This window comes from Podarcis pityusensis (genome assembly GCF_964106645.2).
Source record: "Podarcis pityusensis genome assembly, chromosome: 14".
Classification (NCBI taxonomy): domain Eukaryota; kingdom Metazoa; phylum Chordata; class Lepidosauria; order Squamata; family Lacertidae; genus Podarcis; species Podarcis pityusensis.
This window is the reverse complement of record NC_138039.1, coordinates 25716841-25736049: the sequence shown is the minus strand read 5'-3', so window position 1 is coordinate 25736049 and position 19209 is coordinate 25716841. Positions and strand designations below refer to the sequence as shown.

Genomic DNA, 19209 nt, shown 5'->3' with positions numbered 1-19209 from the left:
TTGGGGGCCTCAGGGCCCCTCTAGCTGTTGTCAGACTCCAGCTCCCATTGCCCCAGAGGGCGGGCTGGGAGGGCAACAGACCTGGCCAGTCACCCACAGGGACATGGGCTGGTGGAGGTCAAGCACCTGAGGAGTGAGAGGTCAGAGGAGGTCAAGGTCCAAGGCAGTAATGGAGGGCTGAAGGTGTCAAATAGAGGCAGGGGTCATGATCCATGGCAGGCGCTGTAGAGAGAAGGAAGTAGAAGGGCAGCCCACCTGGCTGGCAGGGTTTTTTTAGGAGGTCAGTTGCCTCCCCAAAGGATGGGGCTGCAGCAGCTGCTCTCTAAGGCTGAGGCTGCTTGACCCCTCCCTCCTCCCCCCCCCCAGCAGCGGCCTTAGGGCAGGGGGATGGAGGCTGCCTCCTCCTTGCAGCTGATGAAGGTGGCTGGAACATCTCCCAGAACTACCTGGCGCTCCTCCTTCCTGCACCTAGTTTTCCCGCACGGGGAGGGCCCTTCAGGGGAGGCCAAACAAGTTGGACGGGTTTGCTTTGTTCTTCTTGCCCTTCAGAGGAAACTCCTTCCCACTCCCATTTTGTCCCTGCTGTGCTGACAGAGTTTTCTGGATTTGTTGGTTTTGATTATATGATGGGCCTTGATTACCGTTGCGGATGCCTTGCCTTCAATCTGTAGATCAAGGGTTGTGCCCCGTGCTAGTCTTCCTCTGAGTATGCTCGTTGAAATTAATGGGCACAGCTAACATAGGGCTGTGAATTTCAGTGGGGCAGCAAATACTCCTGGCATACAACAAAGTGTTGCTCTGTCCCAGCTCCTGCCAACCTAGCAGTTCGAAAGCATGCCAATGCAAGTAGATTAATAGGTACCGTTGTGGCAGGAAGGTAAACGGCGTTTCTGTGTGCTCTGGTTTCTGTCACGGTGTTCCGTTGCACTAGAAGTGGCTTAGTCATGCTGACCACATGACCCGGAAAGCTGTCTGTGGACAAATGCCAGCTCCCTTGGCCTGAAAGCGAGATGAGCGCTGCAACCCCATAGTTGCCTTTGACTGGACGTAACCATCCAGGGGTCCTTTACCTTTACCTTTTTTACAGCTCAGCTGCCTGTAGAAATGGGAATTCTCCTCCTGGTGCTGCTGACAGGTTCTTTTTCTGCCCTTGGTGTCATCAGGCTCTTTTTAGATTATTTATATTATGATAACATATTAAATATGATATATTAAAAGTATCTCTAAGCTGTGTACAGAAAACTGAAGCAACTACAGTCAACTTAAACAAAATATTACAAAAAATACACAGTTACATGTAAAAACATATTAATGCAAAGTTTATAATATATGAATAAATCAATATCAATTCATTTTCCTTCTGACACATCCTCCTCCTCTGCCTTCAGCATCCAAACAAACTCTCAGCTCACCCACAAAATTCTCACTACGAGAAGGGTTCCTGGAAACAGTGAACCCTAGTCTCTCACTCCAAACTTGCTTTTTATGGGCAGGCTATATGCAGAAATTCTGGTTTTAGTATGCTGGCTGTTTGCCATAATAAACATGGATGACGGGCAGGCCCAAGATGGATGGCTGCCCACAGCTTTGTCCCATTCAGCCGTCCCGTCTGATGAGAGAGTTTGGGGGATGTGGCCCCCCCAGCATCTGACCTCCTCTTCTGCCTCAGAGAGTCCTTTGCTTCCCTTTGAGAGTCCCTCCTGCCCGGCTCCCCTTGGCAGGGCCGCTGTTTGCCCAGAGAGCACCCTTCTCTTGCTGCCTCCTTGGAGGCGGAGGGAGGAAGCAGTGCATGAGGCTCTCCTGAGAGTTCAGGAAGGCTTAGCCTTCTAAGGCAGCCCTGTTTAGGGAAGCTTTTAATGTTTGATGTATTACTGTATTTTAATATTTGGTTGGAAGCCACCCAGGGTGGCTGGGGAAGCCCAGCCAGATGGGCGGGGTATAAATAATAAATTATTATTATTATTATTATTAGTAGTAGTAGTAGCCACCTTCTCAACAGGTGCTGTTGGCATCCTGCCCCAGAGACTGGTGGCTGAAATGGGGAGGGGTTTTCTGGGTGGGGCTGGGGCTGCCCAGAGCACCTGTTTGTCCTAGCTGGGGTGCATGAAAATGGGGGTGTTTCCTCAGAGTGGGCCCTTTTCCCCTGCAGTGTTAAGAACATAAAACATCTTGCCTGAGCGCTGGTCTTTCCCAGAGCCCAGCTGCGTGGCTTGGCCTAACTCTGCCAGCACATTCAATGCCACAGCAGCCACAGCAGGCCTGGGTGTAGCCTGGGATGATGTCATGCTTTAAATTTGGTAGCAGTGCCTGCCTGCCTGCCTGCCTGAGCCGCTCACTGGAAAGTTTTTTTTCGGTGGGTGTAGGAGGAAGAGGTTGGAACTGAGCAATCTGAGGATTTGGCCAGAGTTTCTGTGAAATGTTGCTTCGTCCTTGGAAAATAACTTTCCATTTCAGGACTGCCTCTGGGTGGGCTGGATTCCTTTTCCTAGCTGTTTCTCTGTGTGAGTCTAGACAAGGCAGTTTCCCTCGCACAGATGCACCCTTTTCAGAGGTGTTTTTTAGAGGCAGCCTTCCGCTCCCCGTGCCCCCCCAAAAGCTAACTGAAAGGAAAGACCTGTGCAACAGAGGAAGGGGTGTGGCAGTAGCTGCCCCACTTTCGGAGCTCATGGGACTGTCGGGGTGGAACAGCAGGCCTTCCAGCCACACTTTCCTTTCTGCTCCTTTTCCTCCCAGAGGCTTTTGGTGGCAGACCAAGTCCAAATCCTTCCCTACCTCTCTGCCTGGCTCAGAGGGCACTGGAGAGCTGGAGCCAGCCAGGACAGCCCACGAGCCTCTGGCTCGGAAAGTGGGGAAAGGGCCTTTCTGGAGGCTCCTAAAAATAGTTGTTCTCAAAGGTTTGCAAGAGTGTGCCGGCCCTTCTGGAGCCTGCTAAATCAACCCCCACCCCACATCTGCCACCTGCACTTCCTGTGCTGCTTCTTCCAGTTCCCTGCAGTGCCCCGCCCCCAAATTGTCTGTCCAGCTGCAAGCTTTGGAGGGCTCTCCCCCTCCTCCTCTCATGGTGAAACATGTCTGGCTGGTGTGTTTGGGTGTGTTGGGTTCTGCCTCTCTTCCCTCCTCCCTTCCTGAGCATTGTAGACTTATTTGTCAGAGGCTTCAATGGCTGGTTTATTCCCCCCCCCCCCGCCACCCAGCCTGAGGAGCTGACAGTGGGAGGCCAGTGCCCCTGTCCCCCCCCCCCCCGTATTGGTTGGGCACATGCAGGTAGGGAAGCAGAGCCCTGGCCCAGAGGGAGGGAGACAGAGAGGGCTGTGGGTCCCCCAGGGCCTCCACTCCACAGTTGGCCTGGGGAAGAGATGCCTCTGCTGAAGTGTCACCTTCTGGGGTCCTCAGCAACGCTCCAAAACTTTCCCCACGTTAGGGCTGAGAAGGAGCTGAGGGTACCTGAGCTCCTGTGGCTCCCCCAGGCAGCTGCTAGTGGGGATCCAGCATGGATGGTTCATGGAGGCCACAGCCCCCCCTGCAGAAGCCAGAGATTGGCTATTACAAGGGCAGCTGGGCCCCTTCATTCCCCTGCAAGAGACTTCCTTGTGGCTTAGACTCATTGCTCTATTGGAGACAGGAAGGGGCACAATTGCACCCCCTCTTCTGGCATCATTTTACCCATGCAGAAAGCACCTGTGCCCACCTGCCCCACCATCTTGGAGGATGCCTTGTGGCTTGTTTTTGTAGCCCATAGATGGCCCTTGGCTTACATTTCTTCTTTGGATGTTGCCTCAGACCTGGCTGGAGCAGGCCGTGAAGAGAGGGAGGGGTTGGGCAGCTGCCTTCCCTGGCAATAAACAGGAAGGGGGGGGGGTGAAAGAGAAAAGCACCCAGCAGAGGAGGAAGTGCAGAGCTGTGGTTTCTGGGAGAAAAAGGATGGGACCAGTTGTCGCTGGTTCAGCCAAAGTCACCCCCTGCAGATGCGGTAATCCTGCTGCTTCCTGAGTCACCCTTTGCTGTTTTGTATTCTGTAGTCGGAAGGAAGTTGTTGCCAAAGCAGCTCTGCCTGGAAGGTCTTTTCTCGGTCCTTTTGGAATTGAGGGGGCAGAACCTGAAGCTAGCTGGATTGTCTTCACTATGACAGCTTGAGGGAAGCCAGTACAGCGACTGAAACATACTGTACAACCAACACCCCTGCGAGGAGGGCTGCTGCTGCTGCTGCTGCTGCTCAGTCACTGGGCAAAGAGGCTGAGGGTCACCTCTGCTTATGCTCTGTGTGATGCTGTTCAGCTGTTGAAACCCAAAGTGGTGGAGAATGTTCTCAAAGGAGTTTGCCTTGGGTAGGGCTAGGCAATATATTGTTCAAAACTGGTTTGAAGTCCATATCATGATATTATATTGTTTTCCTAGTTTTTGACCTGGATTTAATACGGTGTGTGTGTGTGTGTGTGTGTGTGTGTGTGTTATGCAAAACTCACAACATGGGAAAAACTGTGAAGCCCGCCAATGCCTCTATATATCTCCATCCGTATTTCAGTCATTGTGATATATCAGAATATTGAGATGTTTAGCTGGTGGTATATCACAAAGTTGAAAACCAGATATCACCCAGCCCTACTGTTCCCCTCTACATAGTTCCATCTTTATTTCAGACATTGTTATACAATATATTGGTACAGTGGTACCTCGGGTTACATACGCTTCAGGTTACAGACTCTGCTAACCCAGAAATAGTACCTCGGGTTAAGAACTTTGCTTCAGGATGAGAACAGAAATTGTGCTCCGGTGGTGCGGTGGCAGCAGGAGGCCCCATTAGCTAAAGTGCTTCAGGTTAAGAACAGTTTCAGGTTAAGAACGGACCTTCGGAACTAATTAAGTACGTAACCAGAGGTACCACTGTATATCACAATGTTTAACTGGTGATATATCACAATGTTGAAAACCAGATATCGGCCAGCCTTAGCCTTGGGGCCTGCCAGCTTGATTCTTGGCCATCTTTACTTATAACAGGTAGTTGGAGGGGACCACTTGGCTAGCAGGCCCAAGAGACCATTATTAATGGCTGTGCCTCCTTGGGAGAACCGGCAGTGGCAGATGACTGACCAAGGAAGCCTCTGCAGGAGGGAGAGTTCCTTTCTGGGCCAGATGCTCAAGCAGGTGCTTTGTCTGTGTGCAGGTCCAGATGCTCTTGGATGAGGGTGTTTCTGGGCTGGACTCCCAAGTGGGGTCAGGAATGTAGTTCCACAGCCCTTCCCCACCGCAGTTGATCTTATTAATTCCTTATGAGCCATCCTTGGTAGTTATTTGTTGAAAGGCAGGCACGCAAGCGTAAAAAATAAAAAGCTAGAACTGGGTGGTCTCTTTCCCAACTCACGTCCTTCTCCCCCACCCCTCCTGCTTGTAGGTGGATGGAGGCCTGCCTCAATGAAGAGTTGCCCCCCACAACGGAGCTGGAGGAGGGGCTCAGGAACGGGGTCTACCTGGCCAAACTTGGAAACTTTTTCTCCCCCAAAGTGGTGTCTCTCAAGAAGATCTACGACCGGGAGCAGACCAGGTATAAGGTAGGCAAGCATTTTTCTTCTGTAATGAAGCATCTCGCGGGGGCAGAAATAAGCAATTGGCCCAACTGCAGCTGTTGGAAAGCCCAGAGCAGGATATATGAGAAGATGTGTCACAGTTGGTGTGCCCCAATTTTTATTTCGTTTCCTAAAAATTGGTGCATGGCTTTTCACTAGCAATAAGAAAGTATGCGAATAGTCTCAGTTTCATTTGTTGATCGCAGAAAGTCTTCCTTAGAGGAGAGCATGGGATGCTTTCTGAAGGCCCTTGCAGCTATGGTGAGGCTCAGGCGGAAGCTTTTGCACAGAAATGTGTCAACACGACTCCCACCCCCACCCCAAATCCCTGGCTTCTGGGGTGAAGGGGGCTGATCCACCTGAACACAGTCTGCCTGCGTGCATGATGTTTCTCCGTTGTTTTATTTATTTACTTATTACCTGCCCTTCACCCTAAGGTCTCAGGGCAGGTTACAATACTAAAACACAATACCAAAAGCAGTTTTAAAGAAACTTACAATGCACCTTCCTTCACATCTCCCGCTTTTTCCTCTGCGTTTCAGGCTACGGGCCTCCACTTCCGGCATACAGACAACGTGATTCAGTGGCTGAATGCAATGGCAGAGATTGGCCTCCCCAAGGTAACTTTGCCTGGACTGGGAACGGAAGGAGTCTTTGAAGGTGGAGGGTGGGGTGTTGGCAGAAGAAATAGGCACATGGGAACCAAGACTGGAGCACTCCAAACCACTTTACCTCTTCACTCCAGGTTCTTGGCATAGTCGTCATGTTTCTCCCTCCTGCCAACTCTTCCTTGCTGCAGAGTGTCCCCTCTCTTCTCCCTGTTCCCCCCTCCCCACAAAAGGACTGAGCTTGTGGGCACAGTGGAGTGAGCTCTGTTTTGCTCTGCCAAGCATGTGGAGGAATCAGTGAGCCTTTTTCTCTTTGCGTTCAGATTTTTTACCCAGAAACAACAGACATCTATGACCGGAAGAACATGCCACGCTGCATCTACTGCATTCACGCACTCAGGTAATCACACAGAGGGGCGCAGGTGAGGCGATACAACAGATGATGTTTTGAGGCTGGAAGAAACATACTTGCCTGTCTGCCCCTTTCTCTTTCTCTCTGTCTCTTAGAAAGGTAACAGGCACCAACAGTCTGCTTCCCAGCAGAATCAGTCAATTCTCACTTTCCTTGCTTTGTTGGCAAGGAAATGCATTCTTTTCAACTGCCTGCTTAAACCCCATCTGGGCTTACATTATGTTTGTTGATTCTATCAAAAATTAAACCATGCACCCATAGTTCCTGCCTGGAAAACTGAACATGCTGATGCTAACAGTATACAGTATTAGTTTCTAGGGTGGCCAGAAAAGAAATTAAACTTTTTCTGCCTCGGTCCTGAATCGGTTGTCCTAGCATCAGCATGGATGGGTGATTAATCCTGCCCCCTACAGAACAATCCCCCCCCTCCGTTTCTGTCATGGTGAGAAGCTATTTATTCTTGGGAATTTAGGGAGTCTCCCTGCTTCTAATTTGCCCTGTTCTGGGAGGGGGAGATCTTCTATGTGCAGAAGACTTAAGGGCAAGAGGCAACTTGAATCTAAAAGTCGTAAGAGGAAGAGATCCCAAAAATTTCCTTCAAATAGCATTTCTGTGGCTTCTCCTTTAATCTCCCCCAGGGGTTATTATTATTATTTTATTATTTATTGAATTTGTATTCCGCCCTTCATCTGAAGATCTCAGGAGGTTCATAGCATAAAAGCAGTACAAAAACTCAAAATGCATAATAGAAGCAAGAGAAAGAACAAACCAAACCAACCCCCCCACCCCACTGTCTGATCGTCCCTTATTTTCCCTCAGTTTGTACCTGTTCAAGTTGGGATTGGCTCCGCAGATTCAAGACCTGTATGGCAAAGTGGACTTCACAGGTGAGGGGAGCTCCTGCCTTCCTGTCCTTGGGTCGGTCATGGAGGAAGTGGCTCGAGTTTCTGTTTTTAGAAAGGGCACCGTCTGGCTGTTGGGTTGGACAGCAGAGCCTCCCTTTGCTTTCTGCTAAAGATCAAACCCCAGACTTGGACCAGGCCTTGCCTTCTCGAGTAGGGGCCTTCCCAGGTGCTATCTCCTCCACCAGTGGCTGGACCTGTCACTGGGATTTGTGGATGGCAGGGGGGAAGGAGATGGGGAAATAACTGGCTGCCTTTTTGTTGAACCCTTGGCTGGCTGCCTGCCTGCCTTTACCAGGTGTTTTCAAAAGGGCATATGGGCATATCCTGGGGCTCACCTGCTGGTCCTTTTCCATTGTGCTATTCCAGAGGAGGAAATCAGCAACATGAGGCTCGAGCTGGAGAAGTATGGGATTCAGATGCCTGCCTTTGGAAAGATTGGTGGGATTTTGGCCAACGAGCTCTCTGTGGATGAAGCAGCACGTAAGGGGAAATGGGTTTCACCCTTTTCGGGTTGGTCGTATGAGATAGAGCATTGCCATGGAGACATAATCTATTGGAAGAATTAAATATGATGGAAGGGATTCAGTCTGTAAAAGTGGCAGAGGTTTTATATCATGCAGGGCCTGGAGGTTGCCTTCTGAGATGAGCACCTCTTTTGCAGCCACGGGTGCTTGCCGGTGTTGTGCTGCCAGAGCTCCTGTTCTCTGCCCAAGTGCCCACGTTCTCCTCCCAAGAAAAGGAAGGGGCTTGGGCTTGTGGGGTTGAGCATCTCCAGGGGCTGTGACTGACCAGAGCCTGTGCCTGGTGTTCTCTCCAGTGCATGCTGCTGTGATTGCAATCAACGACGCCATCGACCGCCAGATTCCTGCTGAAACGTTTGCGGCAATGAGGAACCCCAATGCCATGTTGGTGAATCTGGAAGAGCCCCTTGCGCCCACCTACCAGAGCACCCTGTACCAGGCGAAGCGGGACAAGACAGAAAATGCACGGAACAAGGTAGAGTTTATTTTGTATACCGCCGAATGACCCAAACCTCTATGAGGTTTGCACGTGGCACTTTTTGCTCCATATTGTGGAAGTGCTTAGACCTGCAGCTGGAGAGATTGCTTTGATGGCTTCGACCCACAGCTGCCTCAGGGTAGATCAGGCTTGCCACAAGGTGATAGCTCTGTCTTGTGGGGAGGAAAGGCTTGCCGTGCCCTGCTCTTCTCTTGCACCTCTCCAGGGCATGTGCTTGAATGAGCGCAGTGCTAGGACCTGCCGATGCACATGCCGCATTATGCTTTTGAATTAAAATAGGAAAAGTCTCTTTGGCTAGGAATCGGGACTTGCATGGAACTTGGCAGGAAAGTGACCTAAGCTGAATTTCTTTCTGTCTGTCTTCAAACCAGACTGTGATAGTTAACACACAACTTTTCCTATAAAGCTCAAAGCAGTAAGGAAAGTGTGATTACTGTACATTGTTACTCTCCCCAGGCCACACCCCCTCCTAAGCTACATGCCTCCCCAGTCCAGTTTACTCTCCTTGAGTGTTTTTGTCTGGTAGGATGTGCGCTTGATGTCTGGCAATGCAAACTCTAGGTTTGCGTAGTAACTAGCCTACTGTGAACTGTGCAGAGGTGAAATTTGCATCAGTTGCTCCACCCACTTTTGCCTCTGGCCCTGTGTGCTGCTGGTATGTGGCCTCTGGAAGATTGCCCAGATAGGAATGCAGCCTTCAGTTTAGTAATGCTCCCTGACACTGCAGTAGATTGATTGAATACACTTTTGCAGTGTTGGGATCCAGCTCTGAAAGCTGGTATTGCCTTGCAGCCACGTGGCTTGCACAAGATGCTTCAGTAATTTCTTGCTAGTTGTTTGGGAATGTGCCTCTGGCAGCGCTGCTTGGTCCGGGAGGAGGTTGGGGGTGGGGGACAGGGAATGTTCCCTTTCATTGCAGGAACTCAGTGTTGAGTCTCCAAGCGCCTTCTGGCTTTTGGGCAGTGGGGAGGAAGGCCTAGAGGCCCTTGCAGCAGTGTCTCCACGTGGGTCTAGTGCATCCGCCAACCTGTTTAGCCCCATGCCAGCGCCTCCCAGCTTTGGAAGCTTTTGCCGCCGCTCCCCAAAGGCAGCTCCTGTCCTGACTGCTGTTTTCTCCCTTCTTCCTTCAGATTGCCTCTGAGGATATGGAAAGGGAAAGGGACGTGTATGAAGAGCTGCTGACTCAAGCAGAGATCCAGGGCAACGTCAACAAAGTCAACAGTAAGCCCATCAGCCCCATCCTAGCATTCCTGGCTTTCTTATGAGACACTCTTTGCCCAAGAAATTCCTTTAGGAAGCAGAAAATCCCATCTCTGGATGCCCCCCCCAAAAACTACGCCCCTCCCCAAAAACTGTGCTCCAACACCATCCTTCTATGTGGGTTCCATTTGCCTCATGAATGTGCTTGAGATGCCGAACTAGAGACTTAGCTGGGAGTAAGCAGCAGGACGGGGGAGGCAAAGTGCCAGGAGAGACCATCCTCTGTCCATATTGCCACTCCCTCCCCCACTGGCTTCTAGAACCTTCTGTTGTGCTCTGGGACATCTCAGGCATGGGGAGCATTTGGGGTTCTGCATGGGGTGGTGGAGGTGAAGAAGCCCTCCTGAGGAGGCCTTCCCAAGGCCAGCTCCGTCTAGCTTTCCTTCTCTTTCTCTCTCTCCTCAGCCCACTCGGCTTTGTCCAAGATCGACCTGATTCTGGACCAAGGAGACCCTGCCGCATTGTACGCTGTCCTGTCATCGGCAGCCTTGGGTCTCCGGGGGCTGCGGCCGGAGAATAGCGACTGGTACCTGAAGCAGCTTCTGAGGGACAAGCAGCAGAAGCTGGAGGTAGGGGAGCCAGCAGGTGGGTGGTCCTGGCGCCTGGCTTGCAAGGAGCTCCTTCCACTGGTGTGCAGTTGGGACCCAGGATGTCTTAAGGACCAACAACACAGACCCCGTGAATACATGGTGGCCCTGAGCAACTATTAAGTTTTTGTTCACCATTGGCCACTGGCTTCCTAATCCGATTCGCCTGACCTATTCTTGGTCTCTTCTCCAAGAGCAAACTTCCTGTTCTGCTTTGAGATACTGCCCAGCTGCTGCTCTCCATGTTCGGCCAAGCGCTGGGAATTGTGGGAGGCGTTGCACAGAATGCTGCTGCTGCTGCCGCCTCCTCCACGTTCCCGGTCATGAATAAGGGGGTCAGCGGAAAGGAAATAAAGGGAGGTTCTGGATCTGCCGGGGCTGTTGGAGGCAGCGCAGACAAGTCTACTCTTTCCCCCCTCAGGCCGGCAGAGCTGGGCCCTTGCAGAAGGAGGAGCTGCAGGCCGGGGTGGACGTGGCAAATGGCATGGCTCAGCAGTACCAGCAGAGTAAGTTCTCCTCCGTGGGGCCCCTGCAGTTTGGGTTTTGCAGCTGGACAGGGCAGGCCTTTCTTGTGCTTCAACTGGAAAGCAAGTCCTCTCTTCACCCCTCCGCACTCCCTTCCTGCAGGTTCTGAGGGGTGTCTGGGCAGGGGGCTGTCCTCCCACCCAGTTTTCTTGTGACTGCCGTGAGAGCAACCTCCCCAGCTTCACTTTTCCTCCCATTAAGAACACGCCATCTCACTCTTTCTTTCTTCATTAATCCCCTCCTCATCTTCTCCTACCTTCATTTGTTTAATGCAGCTGTGGCTGACACACCCTTCCATTTCCCCTCCCCTGTGGCCCAGGTGCCCTTGGGCATCTTTTCCCCACTGCTGGGTGGGGTCAAGTCCTTCCCTCCCACTACATCACTCCCTGAGGGAGGAACCTCAGGTGAAGCATTGTCCCTGTTGTGAAAAAAGCAGTCCTGCAGCCCCAAAGGAACCTGTTGCCTTGGGCTCTGCTGTGGTTGAAGTGGACAGTTTCCTTGTGAGGGGAAGGCATGGTGCTTTGCTGTCCGCTGCTTGAAGCAGCCAGATCCTCTTTTCACCTCTGTCCATTTGGAAGAGGAAGAAGCAGGTCAGCCTGGCATCCTCCCTAGGAGTTGCTCTCGGGGGTCAGCAACATGTCATCACTGTTATTCTTCTTGGTGCACCTGGCTTGCTCCTGGAAATGCTGGTACGCCCAGCAGCCTCCAGGGGAGCAAAAGCTTCATCCTCTCTCCTTGGGCTCTCAGGATTGGCAGCTGTGGGGAGGATCAACACAGCCATCCGCAACGGCCTCGCTGAGAAGACAGTGGTGGAACTGATGAACCCCGAGGCCCAGCTGCCTCCAGTCTATCCGTTTGCTGCTGAGCTGTACCAGAAGGAACTGGCCACCCTGCAGCAGCAGAGTCCGGACGTAAGTCCCTTGAAGGCTTTTGCTGATGGTTTGCTTTTAAGGTGCCCTTGTGAGACGTTGTTTGGGCATTCCTGCCAGGGCTGTGTGCATCCGTGAGAAATGCATGTTTTCCACCATGAGTCAAGGAGCTGGCTGTGGCTCCCTATTGCATGTGTATGCAGTGAGGAACATGACCCGTGCAGGATGTGAACTTGACAAGAAGCTCTTCCATGAGCTACATTCACAAGCATGCCGGCCACTCTGCCTCCCAGGGGCACCTTCATCCTTCTCTCCTCCTGCAGCATCGCTGGGACTTCATGCTGGGATGAGCATTTGGGGAAGGTGGATCAAGCTGTGCTTGGCTGTGCCTGGCCCCGGGGGCAGGAGCGCTGCTTGGCTGGCTGGCTGAACTTGGCGGTGCGGTGGGGGGGGTGTGGTGCTGAGGTTTTCTCCTACCATTTGCTTCTGAAATACCTCTGGTACTTTGGCCGATGTGATCTGCGCTTTTTCCTCTTGTCCGTGCCTACTTAATGTGCACAAGTAGATCCCTCCAGGTCAGGCTTTCAGCCTGGCCTTCCAGGGATATTGCAGAATGCTTCTTTTGCTCAGAGAGAGGAAGAAATGATAAGAACCTTGAAATTGTTGACCCAGACCCAGATCCCTCCCCCCCCCCCCGGACATTCTGCCAGTGGAGTTTAGCCAGTACCATCACCCCTGAGGCCTTGCAGTCCAGACCTCCTTTCCCAGGCTCCCTTTCCTCACTTTGTGTGGTCAGCATGGTCCTCTTTCTCTGTCTCCTCAGGGTCACCTCACACACCCAGAACTGTCGGTGGCTGTGGAGATGCTCTCTTCAGTGGCCCTCATCAACCGAGCTCTGGACTCCGGGGATGTCAACATGGTCTGGAAGCAGCTGAGCAGCTCAGTGACGGGTCTGACAAATGTCGAGGATGAAAACTCCCAGAGGTCAGACCCCCACCCCACCCCACTCCACAACACACCCACCAGCCTTTCTCTCTTGAGAAGGGCCAAGTGCTCCTGCGGCAGCAGCAGCAGCTCAAGATGGCTGAAATGGGAGGAGACAAAGGAAATGGGACCTGTTAGGCCCTCTGGCATCGTGATCCAGAGTCCTCTGAGTCCCAAATGGAGGCTCTGGGGATGGACCAGAGGGCCCAACAGCACCTCCAATGGCCAGTAGGAAGGAAGTGACAAGTGGTTTCCGGGAAGTGGGGTAGAAATAGTGATTGGACAGTTGTGGCCTGTGAGAGCCCCTTTTGAGGTTCTGGCTTTTGGAACCTGAGGGTTAGGCCAGGGGAGCAGGTCTTGAAGGGTTTCCTGCAGGCAAACCCCTTTGCATTCATGTGCTCCAGATCATTGCCACTGGGAATATGGTGCCTTTTGCACAGGCCTTCTGCTTCCTTCATCTCCTCTGGCCTTGCCTGTGTCTTCATGTTTTGTTCTCTCAGCGGCCAGCCCCTTGACGTGTGCTGTCTTGACTCTCGGCAGATACATTGAGGACTTGCTGAAGCTGAAGAGTCAGGCACGGAGCGAAGGGGCCGAGTTCATCACCTGGAATGACATCCAGTCGTGCGTTGACCGGGTGAACGTGGCAGTGCACGAAGAGCATGAGCGTAAGTGGCTCTTGGGGTGTGGAAACTTCCCGGGGGGGGGGGACGACGCCCTTGTTGCCCAAGCCTCCGTCCAAGCCCCATCAGGGCTAGTTGGTGGCTTGGGATCCGAAAGCCCTGCATTGGTCCTGTTGGTGCCATGACTGGGTGCGCAGGACTTCTTAGCGAGCCTGAGATCACTGGTGAAATCAAGGCGCCATTCTGGGAATGGATGCGAAGGCAGCAAAGCACAGAAGGGCATATTCAGAGGTGGAGTGTGTGTCTTTTGCGTGGCCAATGGCTAGTTCAATTGGTGGCCACGCAAGGCAGTTTTCTAGCCCAGACTGTCATAGGTTAGTCAGGTGGTTGCCTTATCTATAAAAGTATCAGATCAACAGGAAGTTGTGGGCTGAAAATAACACGGTGCAACCCCAAACACTTGGGATGCTAACCAGGCAAGACAGCATGCCAGGATGTGCTGTCAAAAGTCTGGCCCATCTTGTCTTCCCTGTGCACTCGGCCTCTGTTAGGGTGAGGTCAGTGTCTCCCTTGAGGGAGGAGACGGTGCTCCTCCTCCTCAGGGGCAGGAGAATGGGAGGACCTCCTTCAGCCCGGGAACGTCAGCAAGGGTGAAGTGGGTCTCATCAGAGGGAGGCAGCTCCTCCAGGGTCCAGCATCTCTTGTGTTCAGCAGGTGCTTCCGTTGCTCTGAGGAACAAGATGCTAGAGGCCTTGTCAGGCTTTAGCTGCCTTGAACTCAGCCATTCCGATTAGGGTTTTTATGGCTGGTGTATGGTTTTTACAACGTCTTCTGTAGCTCTATAAATTCATATTTAGGGCTATTATATGACTTTTGTAATTTGTTTTATATTTTAATACTGCATGAAAGCCACCTTGGGAAAGTCGTTTCCCTAAAGGGTGGCATATAAGCCTTTAGAGGGAATAAACGGCAAAGTCAGCCCTCCCTGCTTGCTCCCCTCTGTGGGCTCTCCCAGTCAACCCTGGCTGCTCCCTCAGCCCTTTCAGTAAACTGGGGAGTGCTTTTCCCTTCCTTTCCTTGCCTCGTCCTCAGGTGCCTGGCCTAACAGTTGCAGTGTGTGGGCCAGCAGAGAGCAGGAGCAGAAGGCCTACCGGGGGGGTGCCTCATGTGCCCCTAGAGATCCCCCTGCCTTCATCCTTCCTTTCTGTCCTGTTTGCTCCAGGGATCTTGGCAATCGGGCTCATCAATGAGGCTTTGGACGAAGGAGATGCGAGGAAGACCTTGCAGGCACTGCAGATTCCTGCAGCAAAGCTGGAGGGGGTCACCCCCAAAGTAGCACAGCATTACCAAGATGTGCTGCTCCGCACCAAGAGGGAGAAAGCTCAGGTGCGTCGGGCATCCCTCCCTGCATCCAGGGGTGGGGAGGTTTTCACTGTCTGACTCCTCCGCTGAGAGCGTTCCACAGCCCCATACTTTAGCGGGGTCAGGCCAGATAACCTGGGCCATCCTTTGGCGCCTAGGGAGGATGGCAGTGATGCCTCTGTTGGCTCTCAGAGGCCTTTAAGTGGCCTCCTGTCTGTGCACTGACAAGGTGTGCAACTTCTGCTGCAGCTTTGGGGTCCTCTTTGGCCCATCAATAAGACACTTGTATGCAATGTTGATGTTTATTAATAGCATTGCTTGTCCCCAGCCCCCTTTATGTTCATGAGCTTCTGTTGAGTCTCGTTTGGCCCATCAGGAAAATTTCTGGTTCTCTGAGGGCAGGGGAGGCAGAGACCCGGCCAATCTCCTTCCACCCACTTAGAGCAAGGGGTAGCCAATATGGTGCCCTAGGGATACTGTTGGACTCCAACTTCCAGCAAGGCCGATGGTCAGGGATAATGGTAGGAGCTGCCACCATCCCTTTCGAAGCGAGTATTTCACTCTTCATCAGTGCTTCATCAGAGGCAAGCTGGACTGTGTACCATTTAGATAAATGGATTTTAGTTTAAAACTGAGCCAGTCTGTAGGTGGAGGCAAATGTTGCTTTGCACGCCAGTCATCTAGCATGTCTAAATTGGACTGGCTGAGACTGGAGTGGGCTGGGAAGATTGAGAGGCAAAGTAGGCCTTTTGCCCCTCCCCTCGGTATGACATCCTCTCTTCTGTTTGGCTTCAGTTTCTCTGCTGGGGATGAACCTTGCTTTGCTTTGCTTTCAGGAAACTCGTGATGAAACAGCTGTCCTCTGGCTGGATGAAATCCAGGGGGGTGTTCTCCAGTCAAACAGGGACACAGAGGAAGCCCAGCGCTGTGAGTCTCCCTGTCATCTTTTCAGCGGGTTTCTTTTGGGGGGGGGGGCTCCAATCTCTGTTCCCATCTAAAGATGCAACCATGCCAGTGGGGTGGGAAGCAGGTTCTGTTTGTTTGGACACTGGCATTTCTCTTGGTCACACTTCCCAGAAGCCTGCTTCCTAATACCCAACTGGCATTAGGGTCATTTTAGCCCTAGGGATCAAGGATGTCTCTGTTTCGTCTCTTGGGAGGTTGCAAGTCTAAGTCAGTAGCCTGAGATCTCCTTGTAAAATGGCCAGTGTTCACTGTGGTGTTTAATAATAATAATAATAATAATAATAATAATAATAATAATAATTTATTATTTATACCCCGCCCATCTGGCTGGGCTTCCCCAGCCACTCTGGGCGGCTTCCAACCAAATATTAAAATACAGTAATACATCAAACATTAAAAGCTTCCCTAAACAGGGCTGCCTTCAGATGTCTTCTAAAAGTTTGGTAGTTATTTTTCTCTTTGACATCTGGTGGGAGGGCATTCTACAGGGCGGGTGCCACTACCGAGAAGGCCCTCTGCCTGGTTCCCTGTAACTTGGCTTCTCGCAGCGAGGGAACCGCCAGAAGGCCCTCGGCGCTGGACCTCAGTGTCCGGGCAGAACGATGGAGGTGGAGACGTTTATTTTTGTGGTCACTCAGACTCCCCTCCACCCTCTCCCTGTGTTTTGGCCTGTGTCTCTGCAGAGGTTGCAAGGGCTTCTCTTGCTTTTATCTCAGTTGCCGTAGGAATCCTGGCCATCAACGAGGCAGTGGACCAAGGAGATATTGGGGTAACCCTGGGCTGCCTGCGTTCAGCTGACGTAGGGCTGTATGGCGTGACCCCAGAGTGTGCAGACACGTACCAGCAGGAGCTGGCGGAAGTCAAGAGGACGAAACTGGCAGCAGGTGAAGGCGGGGGCTGGAGAGGAATGGGGGCTGTGGTCTGCATGGGCCTGGACTGGCGGAGGGGAGAGGCTGTGTTCACAGCTAGGCTGTCTTTGGCCATCCAGGCCAGCTTTGCCTCCTCTCCCCACTCTGCTCCTACCAGAGTACTTGCCTGGCAGTGTCTGCACACATTGTGCCACAGAGCCCCACGGTTCCTCCTCACGGAGGCAGAGAAGAAGGGCTTCTTTGTCCCCCTCCCCACGACATCCCATTTCTTCCAGGAGACAACGGCAGTGAGTGGGTGAAGCACTGGGTGAAGGGTGGCTACCATTATTACCATAACCTGAGGACCAAAGAAGGAAGCTGGGAAGAGCCCCAGGGAGGATTTGTGCCAAATAACACACAGCTCTCCCGAGAGGATATCCAGGTATGTTGAGCATGTGCCACCTCCTCTAGTCCTCAGCACCACCAAATCAGGGCCAAGTGCCTCTTGACCTGGTCAGTGCAAGGGAGGGGTGTCATCACAGGGTATCAGGTTTGTTTTGCCCCCTCTCAAGTGATCCTTGATTTCCTTTGCTCAGTCACTGACATGTGCAAGGCCCTTTATGACTTCAGGGGGCAGCTTTGGGTGCTTCTGCTGCAAGATTTCTTCTCGCTATTTCTTTAAAACAGAACTATGATAGGAGTGGAGAAGTGGGACCCACTTCTTTGACTTGGCAGGAATACCACCTGCCATTTGGTTCTTCCCCTCCCTTCCAGCTGCTCATTATAAAAGCTATTATGTAACTTTAGCAATGGGTCTTAGGTTTGCTGGTTTTTCTCCTCCCTCCCCATCCCATTTTCCTTTTGTGCCAAGTCTATTAGATTGTAAGCCTGTGGGCACAGCCTGCTTTTCTAATCTTGGCACAATGCCTGGAAAATTGTAAGGTAGTAGCTATATGAGATAGTTGCAGCAAAAAGAATAGCCTCGTAGTACCTTAAACACAAAAAAATGTATTATGGCATAAACTTCAGGAGCTATAATAATAATAATAATAATAATAATAATAATAATAATAGTTTACATTCCAGACAAAAACCATAAAATACAATTATATTAGCAAAATATTAAAATGACATTAAAACCTGGTAGTACCCCTACACAGTGGCAAAAGGGCAGCAAAGGCAATGTGTTAAAAGGTCCCTGAAGGTACAGTGAATAAACACTCCCTGAGGTGATTCCGGGAGCACCTGACAGACCATCAGAGGCAGCAACTCCTTCCACCATGAAGGCCGTTCTCTTGGGTCACCCTGAGTCAAGGGACCTGCCTCTGGGGCAAGGATGGGTGTTGGTTGCCTTTTGGCCAGGTACTGAGTGTGGCCTTTTTCCTCTGCCCCCCCCCTCTGCCTTTCCCTGGGCCAACGGGGATCTAGAGCTCCATCTCCGCCGTCACCGCCGCGTACAACCGAGAGCAGCTCTGGCTGGCCAATGAGAACCTGATTACCAGGCTGCAGGCCTGTTGCCGCGGCTACCTTGTCCGCCAGGAGTTCAGTGGCCGGATGCGTTTCTTGAAGAAGCAAGTTCCTGCCATCACCTGCATCCAGGTACAGGGGGAACTAGTGGTGGGAGGGCAGGGAGAACTTGGGGAGAGAAAGCAAAGAGCTGCCGGGAGTGGGCATTGAGGGTGGGGAACTCTGGGTCAGGGATGTGGAAAGTGGCTGGTCTGTGGTGGTACCCACTTGGCATAACTTCCTTTGGTCTGTTGGCTGGGCTTCTTCAAGGTTCCCACAGTCAACCCTTTTGTTCTCATTCTGTTGTTTGCGGTTGCTGGCTGGGGATACCATGTTCTGCAGGCTGTACCTCACGGCTGTGGAGAATTTGAGGAGCCCAGTTCTGGTGCCAGAGTGATGGGCAGCTAAGCAAAGGGCCATGCAGCCCCCCTTAGTCCCCTCTTCTTTCGCCCCAACCAAGTCATGCAGGAGAACAGTCCAGCATTGGCTTGGAAGAGTTTCTTTGTCTTTCCTGCTGGGGTAGGGGAGTGAGGTTGTTTAAGCTTTAAGCTCCCCCGGGGGATCTGTTGCAAGGGTGGTGGATATTTTGGTTCCTTGTTTTCAAATCTGGGTGACAGAGGCTCTTTGGAGAGAGCTGGCCATGCTGCTGAAAGCCCAGCTCCTGTTTGCTGCTCATTACGGTGCCACACTTCTTGGCACTGTTTCTGTTCAGAGTCCCTTGTTTTGAGGTGGTTTGGCTTTCAATAGAGGCTGCTTTTGGTCCAGCAGCTGAGCAAAGAGAAGCAGTGGCTGTCCCCAGCTGTGATCAGTTTTGGGGTGCAGACTGGAGGGAAGTGGGGGGGGGGGGTACAAAAGCATACAGAAGATGTTGCAGTCAGGCAAAGGAGGCCTCTAACCTGGTGTTTGGTTTGGTTTCAGTCTCAGTGGCGTGGCTACAAGCAGCGAAAGGCCTATCAAGACCGCCTGAAGTACTTGGAGGCCCACAAGGACGAAGCGGTGAAGGTAATTATCTTTCTAGGTCAGGCGCTTTGAAATTGGAGCCTCACCCCGCTCCCACCTGCTCTATCTTTCCAGGATGGATAAAACTAGTGGTCTCCTTCCCCTCCCTTGCCTCAGCCCAAGCCCTCTGGGACTCCTAGTGGCTGGTCTTAATCCCTTCATACTCTAAATAGCACT

General features: G+C 52.0%; 1 protein-coding gene across 1 annotated transcript in view; it reads left to right on the top strand.

Moving 5' to 3' along the window:
• IQGAP1 (IQ motif containing GTPase activating protein 1) overlaps positions 1–19209 on the top strand; it is a 45310-nt gene that overhangs the window by 12197 nt on the left and 13904 nt on the right. Inside the window, exons 3-20 of the mRNA XM_080980153.1 lie at positions 5390–5546; positions 6104–6181; positions 6493–6569; positions 7401–7468; positions 7853–7966; positions 8304–8482; positions 9637–9727; positions 10172–10335; positions 10775–10859; positions 11626–11789; positions 12571–12731; positions 13272–13396; positions 14574–14737; positions 15550–15640; positions 16396–16563; positions 16824–16969; positions 17956–18126; positions 18952–19035. Coding sequence (XP_080836279.1) covers positions 5390–5546; positions 6104–6181; positions 6493–6569; positions 7401–7468; positions 7853–7966; positions 8304–8482; positions 9637–9727; positions 10172–10335; positions 10775–10859; positions 11626–11789; positions 12571–12731; positions 13272–13396; positions 14574–14737; positions 15550–15640; positions 16396–16563; positions 16824–16969; positions 17956–18126; positions 18952–19035 — 2287 coding nt within the window. The remainder of the gene's footprint in view (positions 1–5389; positions 5547–6103; positions 6182–6492; positions 6570–7400; positions 7469–7852; positions 7967–8303; positions 8483–9636; positions 9728–10171; positions 10336–10774; positions 10860–11625; positions 11790–12570; positions 12732–13271; positions 13397–14573; positions 14738–15549; positions 15641–16395; positions 16564–16823; positions 16970–17955; positions 18127–18951; positions 19036–19209) is intronic.